Source organism: Puma concolor, chromosome C1, assembly GCF_028749965.1.
Source record: "Puma concolor isolate L17-30 chromosome C1, mPumCon1.1.hap2, whole genome shotgun sequence".
In the NCBI taxonomy this organism is placed as follows: Eukaryota; Metazoa; Chordata; class Mammalia; order Carnivora; family Felidae; genus Puma; species Puma concolor.
Genome location: NC_141674.1, coordinates 108,855,999 through 108,877,914, shown reverse-complemented (window position 1 = coordinate 108,877,914; position 21,916 = coordinate 108,855,999). Strand labels below are relative to the sequence as shown.

Below are 21,916 nucleotides of genomic sequence, written 5' to 3'. Positions count from 1 at the left end.
ATTGTAAATGAAGTTGCTTTGCATATTTGTGTACAAGTCTTTGCGTGGATGTTTGCTTTCATTTCTCTTAGATAAATGCATAGGAATGGAATTGCTGGAACATGGGGCAATTCTATGTTTAACATTTTGAAAAACTGCCAAACTGTTTTCCAAATTGGTTGCACCATTTTACTGTCCTACCAGGAATGTATTAGGGTTCCAACTTCTCCAGATCCTTACCAACACTTTTTTGTGTCTATATTTTTTATTAGAGCCATGCTAGTGGGTGTGAAATGGTATCTCTGTGATTTTGATCTGCATTTTTCTTTAAAAATATTTTTTTGCATGTATTTATTTTTGAGAGACAGAGAGAGACAATGTGAGCAGGGGAGGGGCAGAAAGAGAGGGAGACACAGAATCAGAAGCAGGCTCCAGCCTCCAAGCTGTCAGCACAGAGCCCGATGAGGGGCTCGAACTGACGAACCCATGAGATCATGACGTGAGCTGAAGTCGGACGCTTAACCGACTGAGCCACCCAGGTGCCCCTTGATTTGCATTTCTTTTTTTTTTTTTTTTAATTTTTTTTTTCAATTGATTTGCATTTCTAATGACTAATGATGCTGACCAAATTTAGATGTGTTTATTGGCCACTTATACAGCCTCTTTGGAGAAATATTTATTCAAATCTTTTCCCTAGTTTTGTATTTGGGCTGTGTTTTTATTATTAAGTTCTAAGGCTTGTGTGTGTGTGTATATATATACACACATATTTATATATTTATTTTATATATTTTTTATTTTTACATATTTATTTATATATTTTATTTTTATATTTATATAAGAATAATTTATATATTTATAAATTATATAAATTATATAATATATAAATTATATAATTTATATAATATATAAATAATTTATATGTTTATTTATATATTATATATTTATAAATAATTTAAATTTATTTATATAAATTTATAAATAATAAATTTATTTATAATATAAATAAATATATTTATATTTATATAAGAATTATTTATATATTTTATTTATATTTTATTTATATATTTTATTTATGTGTATATATATATATATATATATATATATATATATATATATATATCCTGGATATAAATCTCTTATCAGATATATGATTTACAAATATTTTCTCCCACTCTGTGTACTTTTAACTTTCTTGATGGTATTTTTATGTTTGCAGCACAAAAGTTTTTCCCTGGAATAAGACGAAATTTGTATGTTTCTTTTGTCACTTCTGCTCTTGGTGTTTTATCTAAGACACTACTGCCCAGCCCAAGATACAAAGATTTACTCCTATGTTTTTCTTCTCTAACTTTATTCTTTTTCAAAATTATTTTTGCTATTTAGAGTTGCATGAGATTCCGTATGAATTTCAGAATGCGTTTTTATATTTCTGCAAAAAAATGTCATTGGGATTTTGATAGGGATTGCACTGAATGCGTAGATCATTTTGGGTAGCATTGTCACTTATAATATTAAGTCTTCCAGTCCATGAACACAGAATGTATTTCCATTTATTTTTGTCTTGTTTAATTTCTGCCAGCAACATCTTACATTTTTCAGTGTATAAACCTTTGGCCTCCTTGATTAAGTTTAGTCCTAAATAGTTTATTCTTTTTAATGCTATTATAAATGGAATTTTTAAATTTCCTTTTTGGATTCTTCATTCTTTCTTCTTTTCTAAATTAGGCACCTATAGCTATCACTTTCCTTTAAGCTGTAACTGCTCTAGCTGTATCCTGTAAGTTCTGGTAACTCGTGATTTAGCCTCTATCCATCTTAAAGTATTTTCTAATTTTCCTTGTGATGTTTTTTTTTTTTAAATATATGAAATTTATTGTCAAATTGGTTTCCATACAACACCCAGTGCTCATCCCAAAAGGTGCCCTCCTCAATACCCATCACCCACCCTTCCCTCCCACCCCCCAATCAACCCTCAGTTTGTTCTCAGTTTTTAAATTTTTTTTTTTCCAACGTTTATTTATTTTTGGGACAGAGAGAGACAGAGCATGAACGGGCGAGGGGCAGAGAGAGAGGGAGACACAGAATCGGAAACAGGCTCCAGGCTCTGAGCCATCAAGCCCAGAGCCCGACGCGGGGCTCGAACTCACGGACCGCGAGATCGTGACCTGGCTGAAGTCGGACGCTTAACCGACTGCGCCACCCAGGCGCCCCTGTTCTCAGTTTTTAACAGTCTCTTATGCTTTGGCTCTCTCCCACTCTAACCTCTTTTTTTTTTTTTTTTTTTCTTCCCCTCCCCCATGGGTTTCTGTTAAGTTTCTCAGGATCCACATAAGAGTGAAACCATATGGTATCTGTCTTTCTCTGTATGGCTTATTTCACTTAGCATCACACTCTCCAGTTCCATCCACGTGGCTACAAAAGGCCATATTTCATTTTTTCTCATTGCCACGTAGTATTCCATTGTGTATATAAACCACAATTTCTTTATCCATTCATCAGTTGATGGACATTTAGGCTCTTTCCATAAGTTGGCTATTGTTGAGAGTGCTGCTATAAACATTGGGGTACAAGTGCCCCTATGCATCAGTACTCCTGTATCCCTTGGATAAATTCCTAGCAGTGCTATTGCTGGGTCATAGGGTAGGTCTATTTTTAATTTTCTGAGGAACTTCCACACTGCTTTCCAGAGCGGCTGCACCAATTTGCATTCCCACCAACAGTGCAAGAGGGTTCCCGTTTCTCCACATCCTCTCCAGCATCTATAGTCTCCTGATTTGTTCATTTTGGCCACTCTGACTGGCGTGAGGTGATATCTGAGTGTGGTTTTGATTTGTATTTCCCTGATGAGGAGCGACGTTGAACATCTTTTCATGTGCCTGTTGGCCATCCGGATGTCTTCTTTAGAGAAGTGTCTATTCATGTTTTCTGCCCATTTCTTCACTGGGTTATTTGTTTTTCGGGTGTGGAGTTTGGTGAGCTCTTTATAGATTTTGGATACTAGCCCTTTGTCCGATACGTCATTTGCAAATATCTTTTCCCATTCCGTTGGTTGCCTTTTAGTTTTGTTGGTTGTTTCCTTTGCTGTGCAGAAGCTTTTGATCTTCATAAGGTCCCAGTAATTCACTTTTGCTTTTAATTCCCTTGCCTTTGGGGATGTGTCGAGTAAGAGATTGCTACGGCTGAGGTCAGAGAGGTCTTTTCCTGCTTTCTCCTCTAAGGTTTTGATGGTTTCCTGTCTCCCTTGTGATGTTTTTCTTGATCTATTGTTTATTTAAAAGTGTGTTGCTTAAAAAAATAAACGTATGTTATTTAATTTCTACATATTTAATGAATTTCTCAAATGTCCTTCAGTCATTGATTTCTTAATTCCATTTTAATTGAAGAACATACGTTGTATGATTTCAATCCTTTTACATTAAAAAAATTTTTTTAATATTCATTTTTGAGAGAGACAGAATGCAAAGGGAGGAGGGGCAGAGAGAGAGAGACACACGCACAGAATCTGAAGCAGGCTCTAGGCTCTGAGCTGTCAGCACAGAGCCCAACACAGGGCTCGAACTCACAACTGTGAGATCATGACCTGAGTTGAAGTCAGACACTTAACCAACTGAGCAACCCAGGCACCCCAATCCTTTTACATTTTTCATGCTGGTTTTATGCAACATGTGGTCTATTCTGGAAAATATTTCATACGCACTTGAGAAGAATGTGCATTCTACTTTTGTTTGGAGTAACACTCTATAGATGTCTATTATGTCTAAATAGTTTACGGTGCTATTCAAGACCTCTGTATGCTTGTTAATCTTTTGCCTAGTTATTTTATCAATTAAAGTCTGATATTGAAGTCTCCAACTGTTATTATTAAATTGTTTATTTCTCCCTTTAATTCTGCCTATTTCTGCTTCCTGTACTTTGGGTCTTGGTTAGTAAGTACATATGTATTTGTGATTGTTATATTATCTGGATGGATCAACCTTTTTTTTAATTTATTAAAAAAATTTTTTTAATATTTATTTATTTTTGACAGAGAGAGAGAGACAAAGCATGAGCAAGGAAGGGGCAGAGAGAGAGAGAGAGAGAGAGAGAGAGAGAGAGAGGATCTGAAGCAGTCTCCAGGCTCTGAGCTGTCAGCACAGAGCCCGACACAGGGCTCAAACTCACAGACTGAGAGATCATGACCTGAGCCAAAGTCAAATGCTCAACTGACTGAGCCACCCAGGTGCCCCAGGATGGATCAACCTTTTTACCATTATAAAATGTCCCTCTTTATTTTTTATCCATTCTGACAATTTCTGCTTTAGATGATATCTGCCACTTTCTTATTTTCTTTATGTGTCATATTTTTTTGTGCCTCTGCCCCTCCTTCCTGGCATTTAGAATATTTTCTAGCATGACATTTTAATTCCTTTAGTGCTTTTTTTTAACCATATTTTCTTAGCTGTTTTCTTAAGTGCTTACCATACTCAGCTTACCAGGATCTGCTTCAGATTTATATGATTTTAATTTAGTGAGACATAAAAACTTTACTTCAATATTGCTCTATACTTCCTTTTTTGTGCTATTAATTTTTTTGTGTCTATAAATATTACTAACCCATCGACACATTGTTATAATTATTATTTTATACAATTTTATATTTTTTTAAAAGTTGAGAGAAATATATATTTAGAGTTAGTTATATTAACCTTATTATTTACCATTTCTGATTCTCTTCATTTCCTTTTATGGATTTGAATTATCATCTGGTAAGGTCCAATATGGCTTCATTCCCAATCAATCATCGTTTGTGCTCTACACAACCCACATCTGATGTCACTATTCTGGGTCTCCACTGCCCTCAGGGAAATGTCCAGGCTAAGGCCCATCCTGGCCCTAGTCTGCTTCCAGAACGATCTCTTCCATGTCCCAGCATATACCCTGTGATTTTTCTGAGATTCTTACACTCACAATACACACCCTCTCTGATTATTTGCCTTTTTGCATGTTGTCCTTACCAGCCTCACCAGGCTCCTTCCAGCCTACTCTTCAGAGTCTCCCTCAGGTATCACATTAGCCATGCAGCCTTCTTTAAGTTTCTCCAGGCAGCAGGCACCCCTGACACTAGTGATTCCCACATTTTTGCATCATGGTCTGTTTATTTCTCAGTATCCCTGGTTCCCCAGGATTCTCCCTTTTGCCCCAGGCAGGGTTGAGTGTTCCTCTCAGAGTTTGTCCCCAACTCTGACCACTTTTGGGTTCAGTCCCTGGCTGCACTGGTGTTGCTGTTATTGTTGCCATTGATGCTGTTGCTGCTGCTGTTGTTGGCTGATCTGTCTCTCCCGCTAGACTTGTAGTCTAGTGGACAAAATGTCTCGGCCCTTCCAGAACCCCAGTTACAGGGACTGCACAGAGCAGCTGCTCAGCAAACTCTTGAGTAAAAACTGTAAAGTTGGAGAAATTTGTCTCTCCTATTATAAAAATAACATCTATAATAATAAAATAGCTATGTATGAAGTGCTCACCACATCCTCTGTACCTTATATATACACTATTTAAACCTAAAAGGATGCAGGTAGTATTGTCTTTATTCTACAGGATCCTTATGAGGCTCAGAACAGCAATCTGCTCAAGCTATACTTGCATAAGTATGGTATGGCACAACTGGTGGCATTTAAATCTGGATGAGGTCTTTCTGGCTCCCAATCTCTGCGTGTACAAACATTATAGAATGTTCACGTTTTGTGAACATTATAGAATCCCCAGGAGACTGGCACAGTGAGTCTTCATATCCTCATATTACCACAGAGGCCCTGCAAGGGTCGGTGACTAGCTCTAGATCACAGGTGAGCTGATGATGGCAGTAACCAGGATAATTAGTAGTAGTGTCTGTGTTGGTGATGTCACTCTGCTCTTCATGTGGCCCACAAAATGCTGGACTCTGACCTGAAGCTTTGCAGGTACACTCGAGGCCCACGGCCTGCTTTGTTCCAATTTCTTGGACCAGAGACACCATGAAGCCGCCCATCCAAACCCTGGCAGTAGATCCTGTTCCTGGCAGGGTGAGGGTAGCCTGTTCACCTTAGACTTAGCCAAAGAGGTTTCCCCAAGCTGAAGGAACTGCTCCCAGGCTCTGTTGGGGCACACTCTTGCCCACATTTCCTAGTTGTCCATCTCATGGAGAAGAGTGTGGCTTTCCTTTTTCTGAAAAAACATAGCTGCCCAAGAAACAACACTGCACAATCCCCTAATGTAAATTAGAGCTAGGTGAGGCGCCTGCACAGGCTCTTCTCCCAACAACTGAAATAATGATCCACATACCAGCTGCGCATCAACCGCCCGTGGTGGGCAGACGATGTCTATCACCACTTATGGATGCATCCTGCTTTGTGTCCTCGCTGCTCTGCCTTTCCTGGATCACTCCTCCCTCCTCAACCTGCCACCCTACTACAGGCAAGGGAAAGGTGTGTGTTGACCTCTGGTCATGGAGAAACTATCCCTTCCCAGTTACAGGCAGTACTTGTCCTTCTCCAAGTGCAAACATGTCTGCACTTTAATACCAGTCGGTACACCTCACTTTCGATTAGTGCCATACACAGTGCACAAACCTGGAGAACTTCACATCTCATTGTACCTTCCCAGAGCTCTGAGTGGGGGACTTACCAGGGTGGCTACTCCAGTTTTGCACCAGAACAGACCTATTAATAGGGCTTATAGCGGATCTGCAGGCATGGCAGCCCCAGGTCCTAGCCGAGGCAGGGCCTGCACCTGGGGGCTCTGAGGCCACTGTGCACGCTGCATGGTGGGGCCTGGAGCACATCACACCCTGCACAGGGAGTTTTCTTCTTCTGATACAGAAGCAATACATGACAAAGGCCCTGTATGACCTCAGAATGTCATCAGAAAGGGTCTCACTGGAAAGCCTAAATTGCTGGGGGCTGCCCAATATGCAGAAAAGTGGGAGTTTTGAAGTTGGATCTTGTTCCATTATTTCCTTGTTCCCCCATCACCACTCTGCTCACCACCCCTGAGTTTTAACTCTTGCATCTACAAAATGAGGCCTCTGTTATGAGAAACACCTGCTTGCCTGCTGCCACATCACCCCTCTTAGAGGCTCTGACGTTCCTATGGTCTGTCCCCGCTACCCATTGGTGGTGTGTTTTACTTACTCTGTGACTTGTGTTAGGACACATGCAGCTGGGCCGGAGGGAGCCTGTGTGTTCTGAGACAGGCATTGGGCAAATTTGGGGGGATTTGGAGTTGGGAGGTGTGGGTGATAGACAAGTTGGAGGGGGTCCCAGGACCTGGCTCATTGGAGGAGCATAAAGCCAGTCCCCAGAGAAAAACAATCCTTGAATGTTGTGGCCCAGCCACTGCCTGTGTCAACAGCTCTCTGGGCAGACTCCAGACCATAGGGGTCACCAGAAGTGCCTGCTCCCTGAAATGCCCTGAGAGGTGACTCAATTTGCATGAAGAAGGATACAGCACACACTCAGTCAACATGCCTCTTGCTCTATCTATCAGACACAAAAACATGCTGACTACACACACTTCTAGTAAGAGGTGATATGAATAGCTCTGGGGACTGGGGCAAGGAGCTTCTGTGGGACTTTGGGGGAATCTGTTTCTTCTTGCCAGGGAGGCTTGTCCAACTGTCTTTGTGTGTCACTTTGAGGATGTCTTGGAAGAATGCATTCCAGGATCCTTCGAGAACCCTCAATGGGCTAGATTGGCCTGATCTAGGAGTTATAAGGCCCCCAAATGGGGCGGGGGGGCTTGAATTGGGGTCTCCCAGGGAGGTCACACACTATGTTTCCTGATCATATGTGACGTTTACAACTATCCTATTTCCTCAATGCAAAGATGCCACTAAGTTAATGACAACTTTTGAGAAGGAAGAATAAATCACTTTTAAACATACACATCAAGTATAAGTGCATCTTGATTTCAAAAGTATTAAGCAATTTTTTTAAAGTGTACCTTAAACTCAAGGAAAGGTGGGACGTTACAGTGCCTCTCCTAGGTTATTTGAAGTGAATCTCCTTCAGGTTCTGTGAAGAAAGGTGACCTGGGCCAGCCCTCTGGGGTGTACCCCAGGAGGAGGTGGCTGTTGTGCTTGTACCTAGCAGCTAGGGTGTTGGGGCCCCAGTCAGGGCTGCCTCTGTGGACAGGAAAGGGAATGGACCTCTGTATAGGGTACGGAAAACTTCCACACATCCCAAAGTCTCCTTGCCCTGCCCATTTCTGTGCTTTTCTGACATGACACTGAACACTCAACAGGGTGTCCTCTCTACAAACCCCTATGAGGAGCCAAAGCTCCCCGAGACCCCTAACACTCTCTTGTTAACTCTTCGGGGTGGGGGCTCCACCAGGTAGGCACTGTGTCCATTTTAGAGAGGAACAAACATGCTCTGAGATGCTGCTCTGCTAAAGACCACACTGAATGGAGGTATAAGAGCCAGAATCCAGGCCACTGGACCCACAGGGAGATGCTTCTGTGCTGGGGCTGCCAAGCCCCCCTCACTGTGGTCCCACTGAAGCCTACCCACTATGGGTAGTGTCTGACACCTTATCCCACTAACATGGACAACCCGCCTATCCCCTAGGACCTAGGTCTTAGTGACCTGGAGTGAAGGGCCATGTTACCAGTCCCTTCACTGAAACATGTACAGAACCTCCACTTCACTCAAAGCTCCATGCTGGGCACTTGAGGGAAGGAAACAGAAACAGTGGCCCTGGTCCTTAGGAGCTTGCAACCCAGAGCAGGGGTCTTAACTCACCATCCACAGGCTTTGTGGGCCTCTGAAATTGGAAGCAGAAGGTCCATGTACACAAAAGCATGCAGAGTTCATATGAATCCTCAAGCAGCATGACGGTTCATATATATCCTCTACTGAATTCTCAAAAATGGCTGTCCTTATAATTCAAGAGTGTTCAGAATCACTGACCAGGGGCTTGCAGCTGGCCAGACTGCATCCTATTCATAGCTTAGTCTCCTTAGCACAGGGCCTGGGATCAAAGAGGACTTGGCAAATTCTATGTGTTGGAATGAATGAACTGAACTTTGGGGTTCAAATCAGTATAACAGGCTAGAGTGTAGGATGCTTTAGATCTGATCCTGGCCTAAGGGAGTCACTGCCCATTCAGGGGCAGTTGCCGAGGGCAGCCCTGAAAGACAGCAGTGGTCAGGGGGACAGTTTGCCCCAGAGGACACTGCCTCACACAAATACCATCACACTGCAAATACAGCCCCACTCCTACTTCAGAGACTGGGGCCTTCAGTGCCAGTCCACTGCCCCCAATGTCCCACGTCCACATCTCTTTTTCCTTTGAGTTAAGGAGTTCCTGCTCCCCACAGGGCCTGTCCCATACCTGTGGTCTGCACATGGCCAGTCAGCTTCACTCAGAGGTAACCTGCCATACATGTCTGCCCACAGAATTCCCTGTCCAGACACTCAGCTCCTACCCTGTTCTGAGACAGGGTTGCGGAAGAGCCTGTGGGGAAGGTAAGAGGCTGGCCTAGGGAGGTGGAATAGGGTAAGAGGCACCAGGTTGCACACAGGGGTGGGGCCACATTAGCTGCCCCTTCATGGAGCTGCCTTCCCAGTGCCCATCTCCTCCACACCTTACTCATCACCCTCCAGCTAGAGGCCACACCTTCTCCACCTTCTCTAAGCCAGTGTTTTTTCTCCAGTGAACCCTCACCTGACATTTTACAAACTCTAGAACTCACAGACAGAGAAGGGACTGGAGTAGACACAGGAATGGACAGAATATCAATGTGTTCCCACCTTGGGAACTAGACTAGACTTGGGCTCTAGTCCTTGGGAACACTCAAGGTTTCTAGGCCAGGTATTTTACAAATGTGAGCACATTAACTTTGACAACCACTTTTCAGAGACATCATCAGCCCATTTTACAGATATGAAGACTGTGGATTTGGATAATTAAGTCACACCAAATATGTAGTTAGGACATTGTGGTGTCCCTAAGTCCACCATGGTAATCAACATCTCCTCTGTCTTGCAGCTTCTGCAAGACAGGTAAAAAGTAGATATTAAAGAACAGAGACAGGGTGCACAGCTGCCCCATGGTGAGATTTGGCTTAGGCACTGAGCAACATGTGGATGGCCTGCAATGCTGGGCAAGGCCAGATTCTTGAGTGGGGAAGAAAGAACCTGCTGGAAAGTGGAGTTGGCTTAGCAGGGGGCAGGAGGAGGAAGTGGTGGTGGAAAGAGCATGGAGCATCAACTCTGCTGGACTCGGCAAGTCAGGAATATATGTGGGTTCTTAGCCATGGTACACAGCACAATCACCCTAGGGCTTTTCTTAGAATATCTGTTGGGTCCCCTCTGTAGTAACCATGGTCAGGAGGAGTCTCGCCATGTATTTGTGTATAAAGTTCTCTAGGGGCTGGATATGTACTCTACTCGTTTCCAAATGAGCAAGAAAGACAACAGTAGCCACAGTATGCAGGAGCTGGCTGGTGTCACAGCTGGGCCCTGTTATCATCCTATGGAACATGAACAGTGTTACAGAACATCACTTTTAGGCAGAACATCACTTTACTCTGGGATAGTGATGGAGAAACACAAGAAGAAGCCCCTGTCATATTCCTGCTGGGCACAGACAGCACGTGCTTATTGTCCAGCTCACAAAGACTAACAGCCCCATGATGGCTACTCTGAATGATAGTTGCTGCTTTACCAGTCCCAGATATAGCCTCAGACTTGTTGTCCCTCCTGCTGGGTAAGATTTCTTAAGTCGCTCAATCACAGAATTGCCCCTGCTTCCTTCCCACATCCAGGGGAGAGCAAAGCCCTGCTTCCTTAAATCTCTCCAAACCCTCCTCACCAGGCCCAAATGCTACAGCCAGTCCTTCTAACACCACCTCACAGAGATGTAAGGAGGCATTTGCATACTTTCAGGAGTGAGGCCTGAGATGACCAAGTACCCCAGGTGGGCACAGCACCCAGGCCTTACACCTCTCACAGAACCAGCCAGAAATGACACATCATCAACAATGCACAGACATGCATGTCCTAAGGACCTCTTCTGCTGAGCACACAGCTGAGGAAGCCAGAATCACCTTGTCTCTTTTTTAGGCAGGGTCTCCATGCTCTCACTAACCAGCATGGTCTCTGTGCATGTGGCACCCAGAAAGGGCCTTGTTTTCAGAGTAGGAAGAGTATTCTGAGAGGCTCTGGCCAGGAGACCTTGGGCCGGTTCTGCCAGGGTAGGAGGTAGCTGATAGGTACAACTGCATTCACTGAAAGTATGACTGGATGGTTTCCCACATGAGTACAAAGCATGAAACTATCACCACACTCAAAACAACGTATGCCTCCACCACCTCCTGTCCCTCTGTCATCCCACCCTCCTGCCCCCACCTGCCCTGAACCCTGTCCCCAGGCACCACTGATGAGTTTGCTTGTCACTAGAGACTCATTAGTGTCTGGAATTTCAGATAAATGCAATTATACAGCATTGTGACTTCTTACACTTAGCCTAGCTCTCTGGAGAGTGACCCAGGCTGGTGAGTGCACCAGCAGCTCATTTTCTCTGTTGCTGCATGGTATTCCATGGTGTGGATGGACCACCACTTAGCTGTTTCCCATTTTCTCACAAGCCTCAATGTCCACATGGAGGAAAACACTCTCAGGACCCTGGCTTTTCCCATCTTCTGTGTGGACCATTCTGAGGCGAGTTTCTAATAGTGTTCTCCTCTTGAACACAGACTTTGTCCCTATATCAGGAACTGTAGCCCATGGCATCAGCATAAATAGCACCATTACAGCCCAGTAACAAGACATGGGTTTCCATTTAATTCCACTGGCTATAAGAAAAAAAACCCGTTTGTTTTGGGGAAGAAAAATATAAGGAGATAACTAATAGTTGTTGAGTTCTCACTCTGAGCTGCCTGAGTCCCACGCTTTCCCATGCTTTCACTATCCCAGCTAACTTCCACAACACCCCTGAGATGGACAGGTTCACATGAAGGAGCACTGAGCAATGTGAGAGAGCTGGTCCATGCTGGGGCTCCATGGGCCCACCACCAACACAAGGGGACCCAGGAGGAGGGGCAGGTGCCACAGCAGGTCAGCAGGTGGCTTCCAGACCCAGAACTTGCTCCAAGAAGATCCCTTCTCAAGCTCACAGGCAAAATGTGGTCAAGGAGAGATCAATCAGCCTACTTGGTACAAACACAGATGATGCTCAAGGCACAACAAGCTGGCCTGGGTGGGATGGGTCTGTAGTGGCATCTTAATGGGGCTTACCCACACTCACTACAGTTAACATGGTGGTGTCTGCTGGGCAGGGAAGTATATGCTCCCTGCCTCAGTTATAACAGGGTGGTGTGAGGGTTGGAGGGCAATGCACGGTCTGACCTCAGCTTCTCTTTAGTCCAGCGAAGGCTCAAGAATGGCCCTGCTCTGATGGACTGTGCAGGTAGCTCCAGGGTCTATAGTACAGCAATTCTCAGTGAGGCTGCCCAATGGAGTCACCCATTGTGATTAGGGCCCTGCCCTGAATTCTGCCTCACTTGGTCTGGGTATAGCCAGTGGTTCTGACATGCAACTGTGGCTGAGGAAGACTACAACTTCAGGTAATCAGGCTGGTTTTTGCATTAGGGTTTGTGGCATGCCACACATCAGAGTAAGATGGAAAAACTGGGGATTTGAGGGAAGAGGAAACTATACTGTGTGGTTATGGGGTCTTCTAAGGACAGTGAAAACCAGAAATAGCTGTAAGAAGACCCTTAATAAAGGTACATCTAAATGAACATATGTGTGGAGGCGTGAGAGACAATTACAAGCCAGTGAACTCCTGTAGCTCAGGAGGCTGAGCTGCAGCATAGAGAAGGGGCCTGAAGGGGGTGGGGAGGCATCCAGGGAAGACATACTGAAGGTGACATTGCATCCTGAGAGACAGATGGGGCAAGGAAGCTCCAAGAGGCTGGTGCAGTGAGGAGGCACCCTGATGCAGGGCACCCTGTGAGTGTGCGGGAGCCTCCAACCAATGACCTGTGATATACCTGTGGGTCACCAGATGAGAGGGTGGAGGGCCTCACAGGCAGCACCACCCATACCCCCAAAGGGTTCAGACTAGGTAACTCAGGAAGGTTCAGTAGCCAGGCATGGGGCCAGAACCAGCAATATCACTTAAACCTCACATCCTTACAACTGGCAAGGGAGAGACTGCCCACTGTAGATATGTAAAAACCACAAAAGGACTCCCGAAAGAGCACGAGCATGCCACCCAGTTCCACCATGCAGGAGAAGCAAACAAAACATTCAGGCTCAGTAAGCCCCACATGAGACCAAGAGTAAATTCAAACCCTCCCTTGGGTTATCAAACCGTGCCTGGAATCTCACAGTTGGCTGAGTCTGCAGCAAGTAGTAGAGTGTTGTCACTGCCTACAGCTAAGGGGAGGCCAGGCACCCAGAGTTGGGGAGGCTGGGCCACCCCATGCCTGGACAGTATGGCTAGGCTCACTTGAGTTTGGAGAGAAGGTTGCAAGAGTTCATGTCTCCAGAACCATCCACCCTGCCTGCCTACTCAGGACCTCTGGATTAAGAGGCCCTCTCACTGGCTGAGGTCTTCTGCAGTTAATTCACAGGCTACACTCACACTTCCAAAGACACACTATGCTTCAACCCCTAGCCCTTCCCTCTCAGAGTCTACAGTGTAGGGAGAGAAAACAGGACCCAGAATATGGAAGTACTCAAAGAATGTGTTGAATGGCTGAGTGGAGGTGATCTTGTCATAGTTGCCTCCCAAGTTGGCAGAGATAGCAGAGTGAGGGGCTAGAATAAAAGGTGGGAACCATGCCCCAAGGCCTCTGACTTATGGCCACAGCTGAGGATCATGACGGACAGAGTAGGAGAGCAGGCCCCAGGGAGGAGAACAGCCCTGGGTCTCTGAGTGGTGGCCGGGAGACAGCAGCCCTGGGGAGGTACTGACAGCCTCCTGGCAGGCAGCTGGTCCCCATACCTGGTCTGTCCTGTCTATCTACCCTCTCCTTTCTGCCATCCTGTGGGACAAGCTTCTTTAGGACTCAAAGGGAAGGCCTCTCCATGACCTCTCATAGGATAGGGTCTCTGTGGCCTCAGGTACCTGCTCTGACCTTTACCCAGAAAAGTTCAAACATGTGGGTGACCCACTAGCAAATGTCCCCAGGCACCTGGGGCTTACACTCCCCCATCCCCAAAGCTGGGAGGCTGAGTGAGTCCTGGTGGAACTTTCCCTTAATTGCATGCCATGAGGGGGTGTTTTCTGCTTTCCTGCCCAGCATTTGAACAGCAGCCATGATTGGGAGGAAGGAGGGGATCCTAAGAGAATTCAGACACTGGGGCCTATCCATGTCAAAAATAGAAAGAGAGCAGATATCCTCTCTTCCTACTTTTCAAATGGCAGCTCAGCTAACCTCCAGCCAGGACCTTGGATCTTGAGGACAAAGCTAAAAGTCTACAAGAGGGAGCTAGACAGTATCCTTAGTGAGGAGCCAGTAAAGTGTCCCCCAGGAGCATCCTAAGCAGCTGGCCCACCTAGAAGGACCTAATGTGCTTTGCCTCTCTGGATCCCTGTGAGCTACCCTGCACCCTTTACTTTTTTTCACTTGACTGCAGTCCATTTCTGTCTTTTGCAACCAAGAGACTTCAGTAGTAAAGAAGTTGGTGCCAAGATGATTTTAGATAACAGACCTGTCAGGAAAGGGGAAAAGAGTGTCTGAGATTGGTTATTACACCCAATTGATGCCAAAGTCAGTGAAAGTATATTGGGAATTAAGTTATGGAACTCTGGCATCTCATTGCATGCATGGCAAACCTCTAATTAAATCAGCTGCGGCCAAATGTCCAGTAGGGGCTTTTGGGGGGAAAAGTGACTCTTATGACAAAACCTGAGAAAAAGGCACAAAGAACTCAAGTACTATGGGGTGTACTTCTTGCTTCTAACTGTTCTGGCCAGCTTAAAGAGAGAATAACAAAGTCAAGTCTCTGAGCTCCCAGGGACTGGCTATGACAGTGTCTCTTCTCTCTGCAATCACAGGCCTGAGACATCCCTAAACCAAAGCAGTCTGAGTCCATCTATCTGTGGGTTGTTGAATTAAAAAGGCAGCTGAACGGATTGTTTCCCTGCTCCTTGAGTGAAAGAGTGTCATTTAGGAAAAAATGGGAACCCTGGTCCTAGGAGTGGGGCTCTGTGAGGGAATTCATAAACCCATGCAGTCCTTGCTTCTCTCTCTGGCTGCTTCAAGAGCCTGTTCGCCCCTATTCTGGAAACTGAGCCCACCTCTCCTCATGTCTACCCCTTTCCCTTTCCCTGCCTGCCCTGCCCTGACTCAAAGTAGAGTCAGATCTCAGCATGGCCACGGGAACCAATCAAAGTCAAACTATGGAGGAAAGGGCTCATGTTTCAGAAAATTATGATTTTGCTAACATGTACTGGAAAGAAGCTGAGGGGGTGGGTAGAAATGGATACTGGGATTATCTGACCAAGGAGGTAAGGAAAACATTCTGGGTTGGGATGAATATGTTGATATGGGAATGACCACCCATTTTGGAGTCAATGTACCAGCTCCAAGAGTCAGCCTGTGTTCCAGTAGGTGGTGTGTTGGTTAACTAAACCAACCCATGAAATGAAACTAAAAAGCCAGAAAGTCCTTGAAGGAAACCAAATATCTGAAGGAATAGAATGTTGGAATGGATTTATCAAGAGCAACCTGCTTACCATCCCCTAACTATGTCCCCTGGAAGATCAAAAAGACATGCCCTACCTCCAAGGCACGAAAAACTACTTTGGCAAAAAGAATGTCAACATCTCAGAAAACTGCCATAAACACTGTTCTCTACCAGCTTGCAATGCTGATGAGAGATGCTAGTTTGGCTGGGAATTCTACAGATGGGATGGCAGGAGCTGGCATGACAAGGAAGAGAAGCAGTATGTAAGTGCCAGAAGCCAAAGTAATATCAGAATTTTTTGATGCCAGGGGTTCTTTGTCATTGAATAATCAATCATGGGGCTGCCAGAACTAAAATGGATGAGCAACACCAATAGGGTCCTATTGTACTTGTGTAATATTGATTAAAAAAAATGTTAAAAAGAATTAAACCAGGTCTGGTAAACATAAGGCTCCATGAGTGCCTAGAACAGTGTCTGGCAGATAGTAGGTGTTCAATAAATGTTCACTGATTAAACTCTACTTGCCTGATTCCACTCCTCTTGCCTGATTCTCAGACTTGAAACAATAGATCCAAAGTTTCTTCAATGAGGGGTAGTTACTTGTAAAATCATCCTAAGCACATACTGTGAGTCTTTTAAAGGCTCCTATACAGAAAAATACCTAGACTTCAGGGATTACTGAACACTGGCTCACAGCTAACACTAATTCCTGGAAGGTCAGGAAGCTCACCACCAGGAATGAGGGCCCATAAGAGGTAGGAGGCATGCCAGGTCATAAATGGGGACTTGCTGTACATCCAGCCTCTTAGCAGCCCACTGGGATCCTGAATCTGTCCTATGGTGATTCCCCAGTTCCTGGGGGATCACCCCAGTTCCTGGGTGATTCCCCAGTTCCTGGGGGATCATAGTGAGTCCCTGGGAGCTCAGAGACATGCTCAGTTCCTGATAGAAACTCCACCCTGGTTCATTCATCCATTATGTGGAGACTTTCGTGGTAGGGAATGCTTACCAGAAGCCTCTGGAACACCCTCTCTCCTCCAAAATAGGGCATCATAAGCAATATTTAACATCTGGTGGGTAAGGAATCTCCAACCAGGGGTGGAGATCTCTACTGCATCCCTACTCAACTTCCCAGCTTGGCTTGCACAGACTACGTGAGACCTTAAAGAATGTCGGTGCGCTGTTTTAGGCTTAATTGTGACCTGTCTATGTTGTCCTACAAATGATCTTCTTAAATGGAACAAATCTATTACACTCCTCGGCCAATGATTTGGTGAAAACTGTGCTTGTGTGTGCATGTGTGAGTGTGTATGTTTCCCATCTTAACATATAGGAATAACAGAAGTAGGTTGCTTTCCTCAAGACAGGGACAGCAACAAAACTTCACCACCTGTCTCAGGGCTTCAGTAGCTCCCTGATTCTGTGTCACCATTTAGTTAGAAGAAACCCTGACCTTTATACCCCAAAGGACCTTATGCTGGTCAACTATGTCATACTGACAGGACTTAAAGAACAGCAAGTGGCAAGGTACCCTACTGTGCACCAGAGTGTGGGACCTAAATTCCATGAAAACAGAAGGATCTTCCACTTTGGTGAAGGCTCCAGGCAGGCAGTAGAGGTGGACAGTTGTATGGAACATTTTGGAACAGCCCTTTAAAAATAAAAGAGAGGAGCACCTGGGTGGCTTAGTTGGTTAAGTGTCTAACTCTTGATTTTGGCTCAGGTCATGATCTCACGGTTCATGAGATTGAGCCCCTTGTTGGGCCCCAGGCTGACAGCATGCAGAATCCACTTGGGATTCTCTCTCTCCCTTTGTCTCTGCCCCTCCCCTGCTCATGCACATGTGCACACTCTGTCTCTGTCTTTCTCTCTCAAAATAAATAAATTAACGTTAAAAAAAATAAAAGCAGGGCGCCTGGGTGGCTCAGTCGGTTAAGCTTCTGACTTCAGCTCAGGTCATGATCTCGTGGTTCATGAGTTTGAGCCCTGCATCAGGCTCTGTGCTGACAGCTCAGAGCCTGGGGCTGCTTCGGATTCTGTGTCTCCCTCTCTCTCTCTGCCCCTCCCCTGCTCACACTCTGTCTCTCTCTCTCTCTCAAAAATAAATAAGGGGCGCCTGGGTGGCGCAGTCGGTTAAGCGTCCGACTTCAGCCAGGTCACGATCTCGCGGTCCGTGAGTTCGAGCCCCGCGTCGGGCTCTGGGCTGATGGCTCAGAGCCTGGAGCCTGTTTCCGATTCTGTGTCTCCCTCTCTCTCTGCCCCTCCCCCGTTCATGCTCTGTCTCTCTCTGTCCCAAAAATAAATAAATGTTAAAAAAAAAAAAATTAAAAAAAAAATAATAATAAACATTAAACAATTAAAAACAATTAAGAAAAATAAAAAGCAAAAGACATGTTGCTAGACATTGGCTCCCTACCATGAAGGAAGATTTCACAATGCTTGGTGGGCCTGTGGAGTTTTGAGGCAAAATTTCCTCCTTGGGTGTGCTTCTCCCATTCATTTGCTGAGTGATCCCAAAGGCAGTGAGCTTTGTGTGGGACCCACCCAAGTGCAGAGTCCACCTCTGCACTGTGAGGTGTCACACCCTGTGGACCCCATAGCATAAGAGTGCCCACAGCAGAACTGGATGCTGTGGAGAGTCTGGAGCAAGTCTTACTTGGGGCCTGGGGTTTGAGGGACTGTTTTTGCCCTGGGCCTTGGTGGACCCTATCTGTGTCTCTGCTACCAGAGTCTGACTGGGACCCAAGGATCTGAGTTTCCTAGAACAAAGCAGTGTTCTTGATCAACCAACAACCAAGTCAGTTACCCATCAAGACAGGCCCAGGCCCAGGAGGGATCAGGAGGTGACTTGAGCAAGTGGTTCCCTTCACTTCCTGCACCTGTGGCCTTATAGAGCATTCTTTGTGACCAGTGTCTGAGGAAGAACATGTGTGAACTGTGTTTACAGGTGGCTCTGCAAGATATACCTGCACAGCCAGAAGTGGACTGTAATGGCATTCAGGGCCCCTCCCAAGGGTGGCTCTGAAGGACAGTAGAAAGAGAGATCCTCTGAGAGGTACATCTGATCGTCGTCATATGTGTATAGACAGAGGCCTGAAGTGTCTCAGCACCTCCAGGGACCTGAGGATAGGCATGGGGTCTGGGGACAAGGAGAGGTAGAAAGCCTTCTCGGAACAGGTTGGGAATGTGAGATAGTGTGCCCCTTAGAACACCTTCCCAAAGGTCCCCCTTCCAAGGAGGGTCCCAGTCAGCAGATGGGCAAGGCAGTTGCCCTGAGATATCTAGGGACCTCTTCCCCAGCCACACCTGTCTGCTCCGTGAGTTTCTGGGTCCACTAGGCTTCTCAGATTCTGCCTGGCCAACTCCCCTCCAGGTGACCTACTGCTGCCACTGCATGGACGGGAAGGAACATGGTCCCAGGTTCACCTTTTTATAAGAACATGTATATTCTGTAATAAGATCCTTCCATCCACTCTGGAAGATGTGGAATTATCACCCACATTTTTGAAATGGGAAAATAAAACACCAAAGCAGTTAAATGACTGTCCCAAGATTGTATACCCTGTCAGTGACAGAATCAAACTTCAAAGAGGGCATCTGTGTGCTCAGAACCACAACTCTGATACCAGCCGGGCTCCTATGTTCTTCTGAGGCATCTCCTGCAGTCACTAACAGAAGTGAGTACCCTGCAAGCTGAAAGACTCCATCCCTCTTCCCTGCTAAGTTTATAAACAAGTCATTATCCCTGGGGATGAGTCCACACTGGCTGAGGAACAGGCTGAGGGGAGCACTCCTGCAGGTCCAGCTCTGGGTCATCTAGCCTGCTGCTTTCCCCAGAGCTCTCAGAGTCAGAGAATTGAACCTGTCCCTTTAGTCTGCACCCTGAGGACAAAGTGGCTTCTGGCTAAGCAGGGCTGCTTAGCCAGCACCCCCCCCCCCTCCACCACGGACAGCCCCACTGTCTGCTCTGGGTCCACTCACAGCCCCCCACTCCTTGGGCTGTCACTCTGGCAGGACAGAGTGGCTTCCCTGCTAAGCAGGGCCACTCCCCCCACCACGGACTGCCCCACTGTCTGCCCTGGGTCCACTCACAGCTGCTCCCTCCTTGGGCTGTAGCTCTGGCAGTACTCCCCTGCTTCTTTTGTACGCAGTTGCTTTGGCAGTCAGAGCCAACCCCACCCTGCCTCCCTCCCACCCACCTCCCACCTTGCTCACCTGGGGAGGTGGAGCTTGGCAATCTGCAGATGCCCCCTGCTCCCCCATCTGACAGTGCCCTGGAGCCTACTGCTCACTTTGGGGCCCCCACTGGGGGCAGGGGAGGCAGAGGTACCCCAGATAAGTGGGTTCCCATGGGCCATTTGTGAACAGTCCGGGACTTTGGGCCTGGGGAGAGTCAGGTTCCTGTTCCCCTCCTCCTGCTTAGACACACCTTCCTCAAAATGGTGCCCCAACTTTGTTGGTCCCCTCCCTCGTACCCTTGGGAACCCTCAGCCGAGGTAATAACAATATCAAACACTTCTGGGCGCCCACTAGCTGAGGCACAAGCCAGTGCTTCCTGGAATCGGCCGTCCTGCGCCGAGGGGCCTAGGCTGCCGAGTGCCCCGCGTGCCGAAGGCCAGTAGGTGCCCAGGAGGCCGGCACCCGGCGGTCGCCCTCGCCGAGGACGGTCCAGGCAAGCCTCCGACACAGTGCCTCTCCTTCCCTGTGGTTGGGGCAGCCACACTCTCTGAACACCGGTCGGCACGTTGGAAAGCTGGGGGCGGCCAGGCGCGCCCAGGGTGCCTGCACCCACCCGGTGCCCAGCAGCCAGCCCAGGGCGCAGCGCGGCGCTCCCGCTCTCCCCGCGCGCGACCGGACGCCGCCTCTCACCTTGAAGAAGCTCCGGAGGAAGTGCACGACGCTGAGCATGGTGGCCCCGCGGAGCCGGGGCTCCGGAGCCCGCCGGCAGGACCCGCAGCCGAGCGACCGAACCGGCGCTCCCGGAACGCCAGCCCCCGCCCCGCCCCGCCCCGGCGCTCGCCCCGGGCCGGCAGACACGCCCCGCCTCCCCGCGCTGGCCACTCCGGGCACTTGCGGGTCTCCCGGGACGCTCCCGGGCACCCGCCCCGCCCGCTCCCGTCCCGAGACTAGGAGCCATCGGCGGCGACGCGGCTCAGGGGCCCCAGGGAACAGCCCCACCGCCCCTCCCGCGGGGTTCCTGCCCTTGCGGGGAGCCTCGGAGCGCTCTCTAAGAAGGAGCGGGCGAACTGGCGCCGTGCGCTTCTGCCCCGACGCGGCACAAGTTGCGGGTCGCGCCGAGTCCCGGGCCTGTACGCCATACCCTCGTCTTGAGACTTTGCCCCCACTCCCGGGCAGGGGAGGCCTCTCTTTCTGCCTGAGAGCTTTGCTTTTCAGTCTTTGAGAGCCTGCAGAGCATTTGCCTGAGGTTCTCATTTACCATGTGAGGAAACTGAGTCCCAGACAGGCTCAGCAACATGTGTGAGCTCACGTATCTGACGAGCGCTGAGGATGAGCTAGAATCCCCAGGACTAATTCTTGCTCAAGAACTCACTCTAGCTCCTCTCCCTGCCGTTCCAGTCGCGTCCCTGCAGGGAGGGTATAAGTTGGGAATCGTCCCTCAGGGGCAAAGGGAAGTCCTCGCTGTTTTCTTTGTGGGGCTTTAGGACAGGAGGCCTGTCCAAGAGACACTCCCACGGGCCACTAGAACCACAAGATTTTTATGAACCAACTAAAATGTTTTAATTTTAATTGCTTTTAAAAACAAAAGAACTTGAGTAAAATAATATCCAGCCTGGATTATATTAATCTTTATACAAACACAGTTGTAAAAAATATATTTAAAATCATATCTATATCTATATATCTGTATCTGTATCTATATATATTTATTCTAAAAGAGACCCAGGAAGGAAAAGTGCCAAGGGCCCATGGGTGTCATACTGTACTCCTGCTCCAAACCTACCATTTCTGGGATCCAGAGCCTCATGGGGGGGGGGGGGGGCGGTTAGCATCTGACCAGACTGGCTTTGCATATTCCTGCAGGCCTCCCCAATTTCTGGCCCCTTTGATTACTATTTCTGACCAGCAGCACATGTCCAGTGTTTCTTGGCAGAGTAGTTTCTCCCCCACACCCAGCCTACTTCTGCTTCTTCCCAGACCTTCAGAGCAGCCAGACCAGAGCAGAAAGTCCTGAATCCCAATCCTTACTCTTCATTGCCTAGGGTCCATGCTCAACCCACTGAGCCACTCAGGTGCCACCTTAGTATTTATATTT

General features: G+C 47.2%; 1 protein-coding gene across 5 annotated transcripts in view; it reads right to left on the bottom strand.

The window, feature by feature from the left end:
* Window positions 1-20,632, bottom strand: part of ARHGEF4 (Rho guanine nucleotide exchange factor 4) — a 285,073-nt gene extending 264,441 nt beyond the window's left edge. For all 5 annotated transcript variants that reach the window (XM_086718280.1, XM_086718282.1, XM_086718281.1 and 2 more), the window contains exon 1: window positions 20,512-20,632. In XM_086718280.1, the coding sequence (XP_086574406.1) occupies window positions 20,512-20,550 (39 nt within the window). In that variant the 5' untranslated portion in view covers window positions 20,551-20,632. The remainder of the gene's footprint in view (window positions 1-20,511) is intronic.
* Window positions 20,633-21,916: the final 1,284 nt, after the last annotated feature.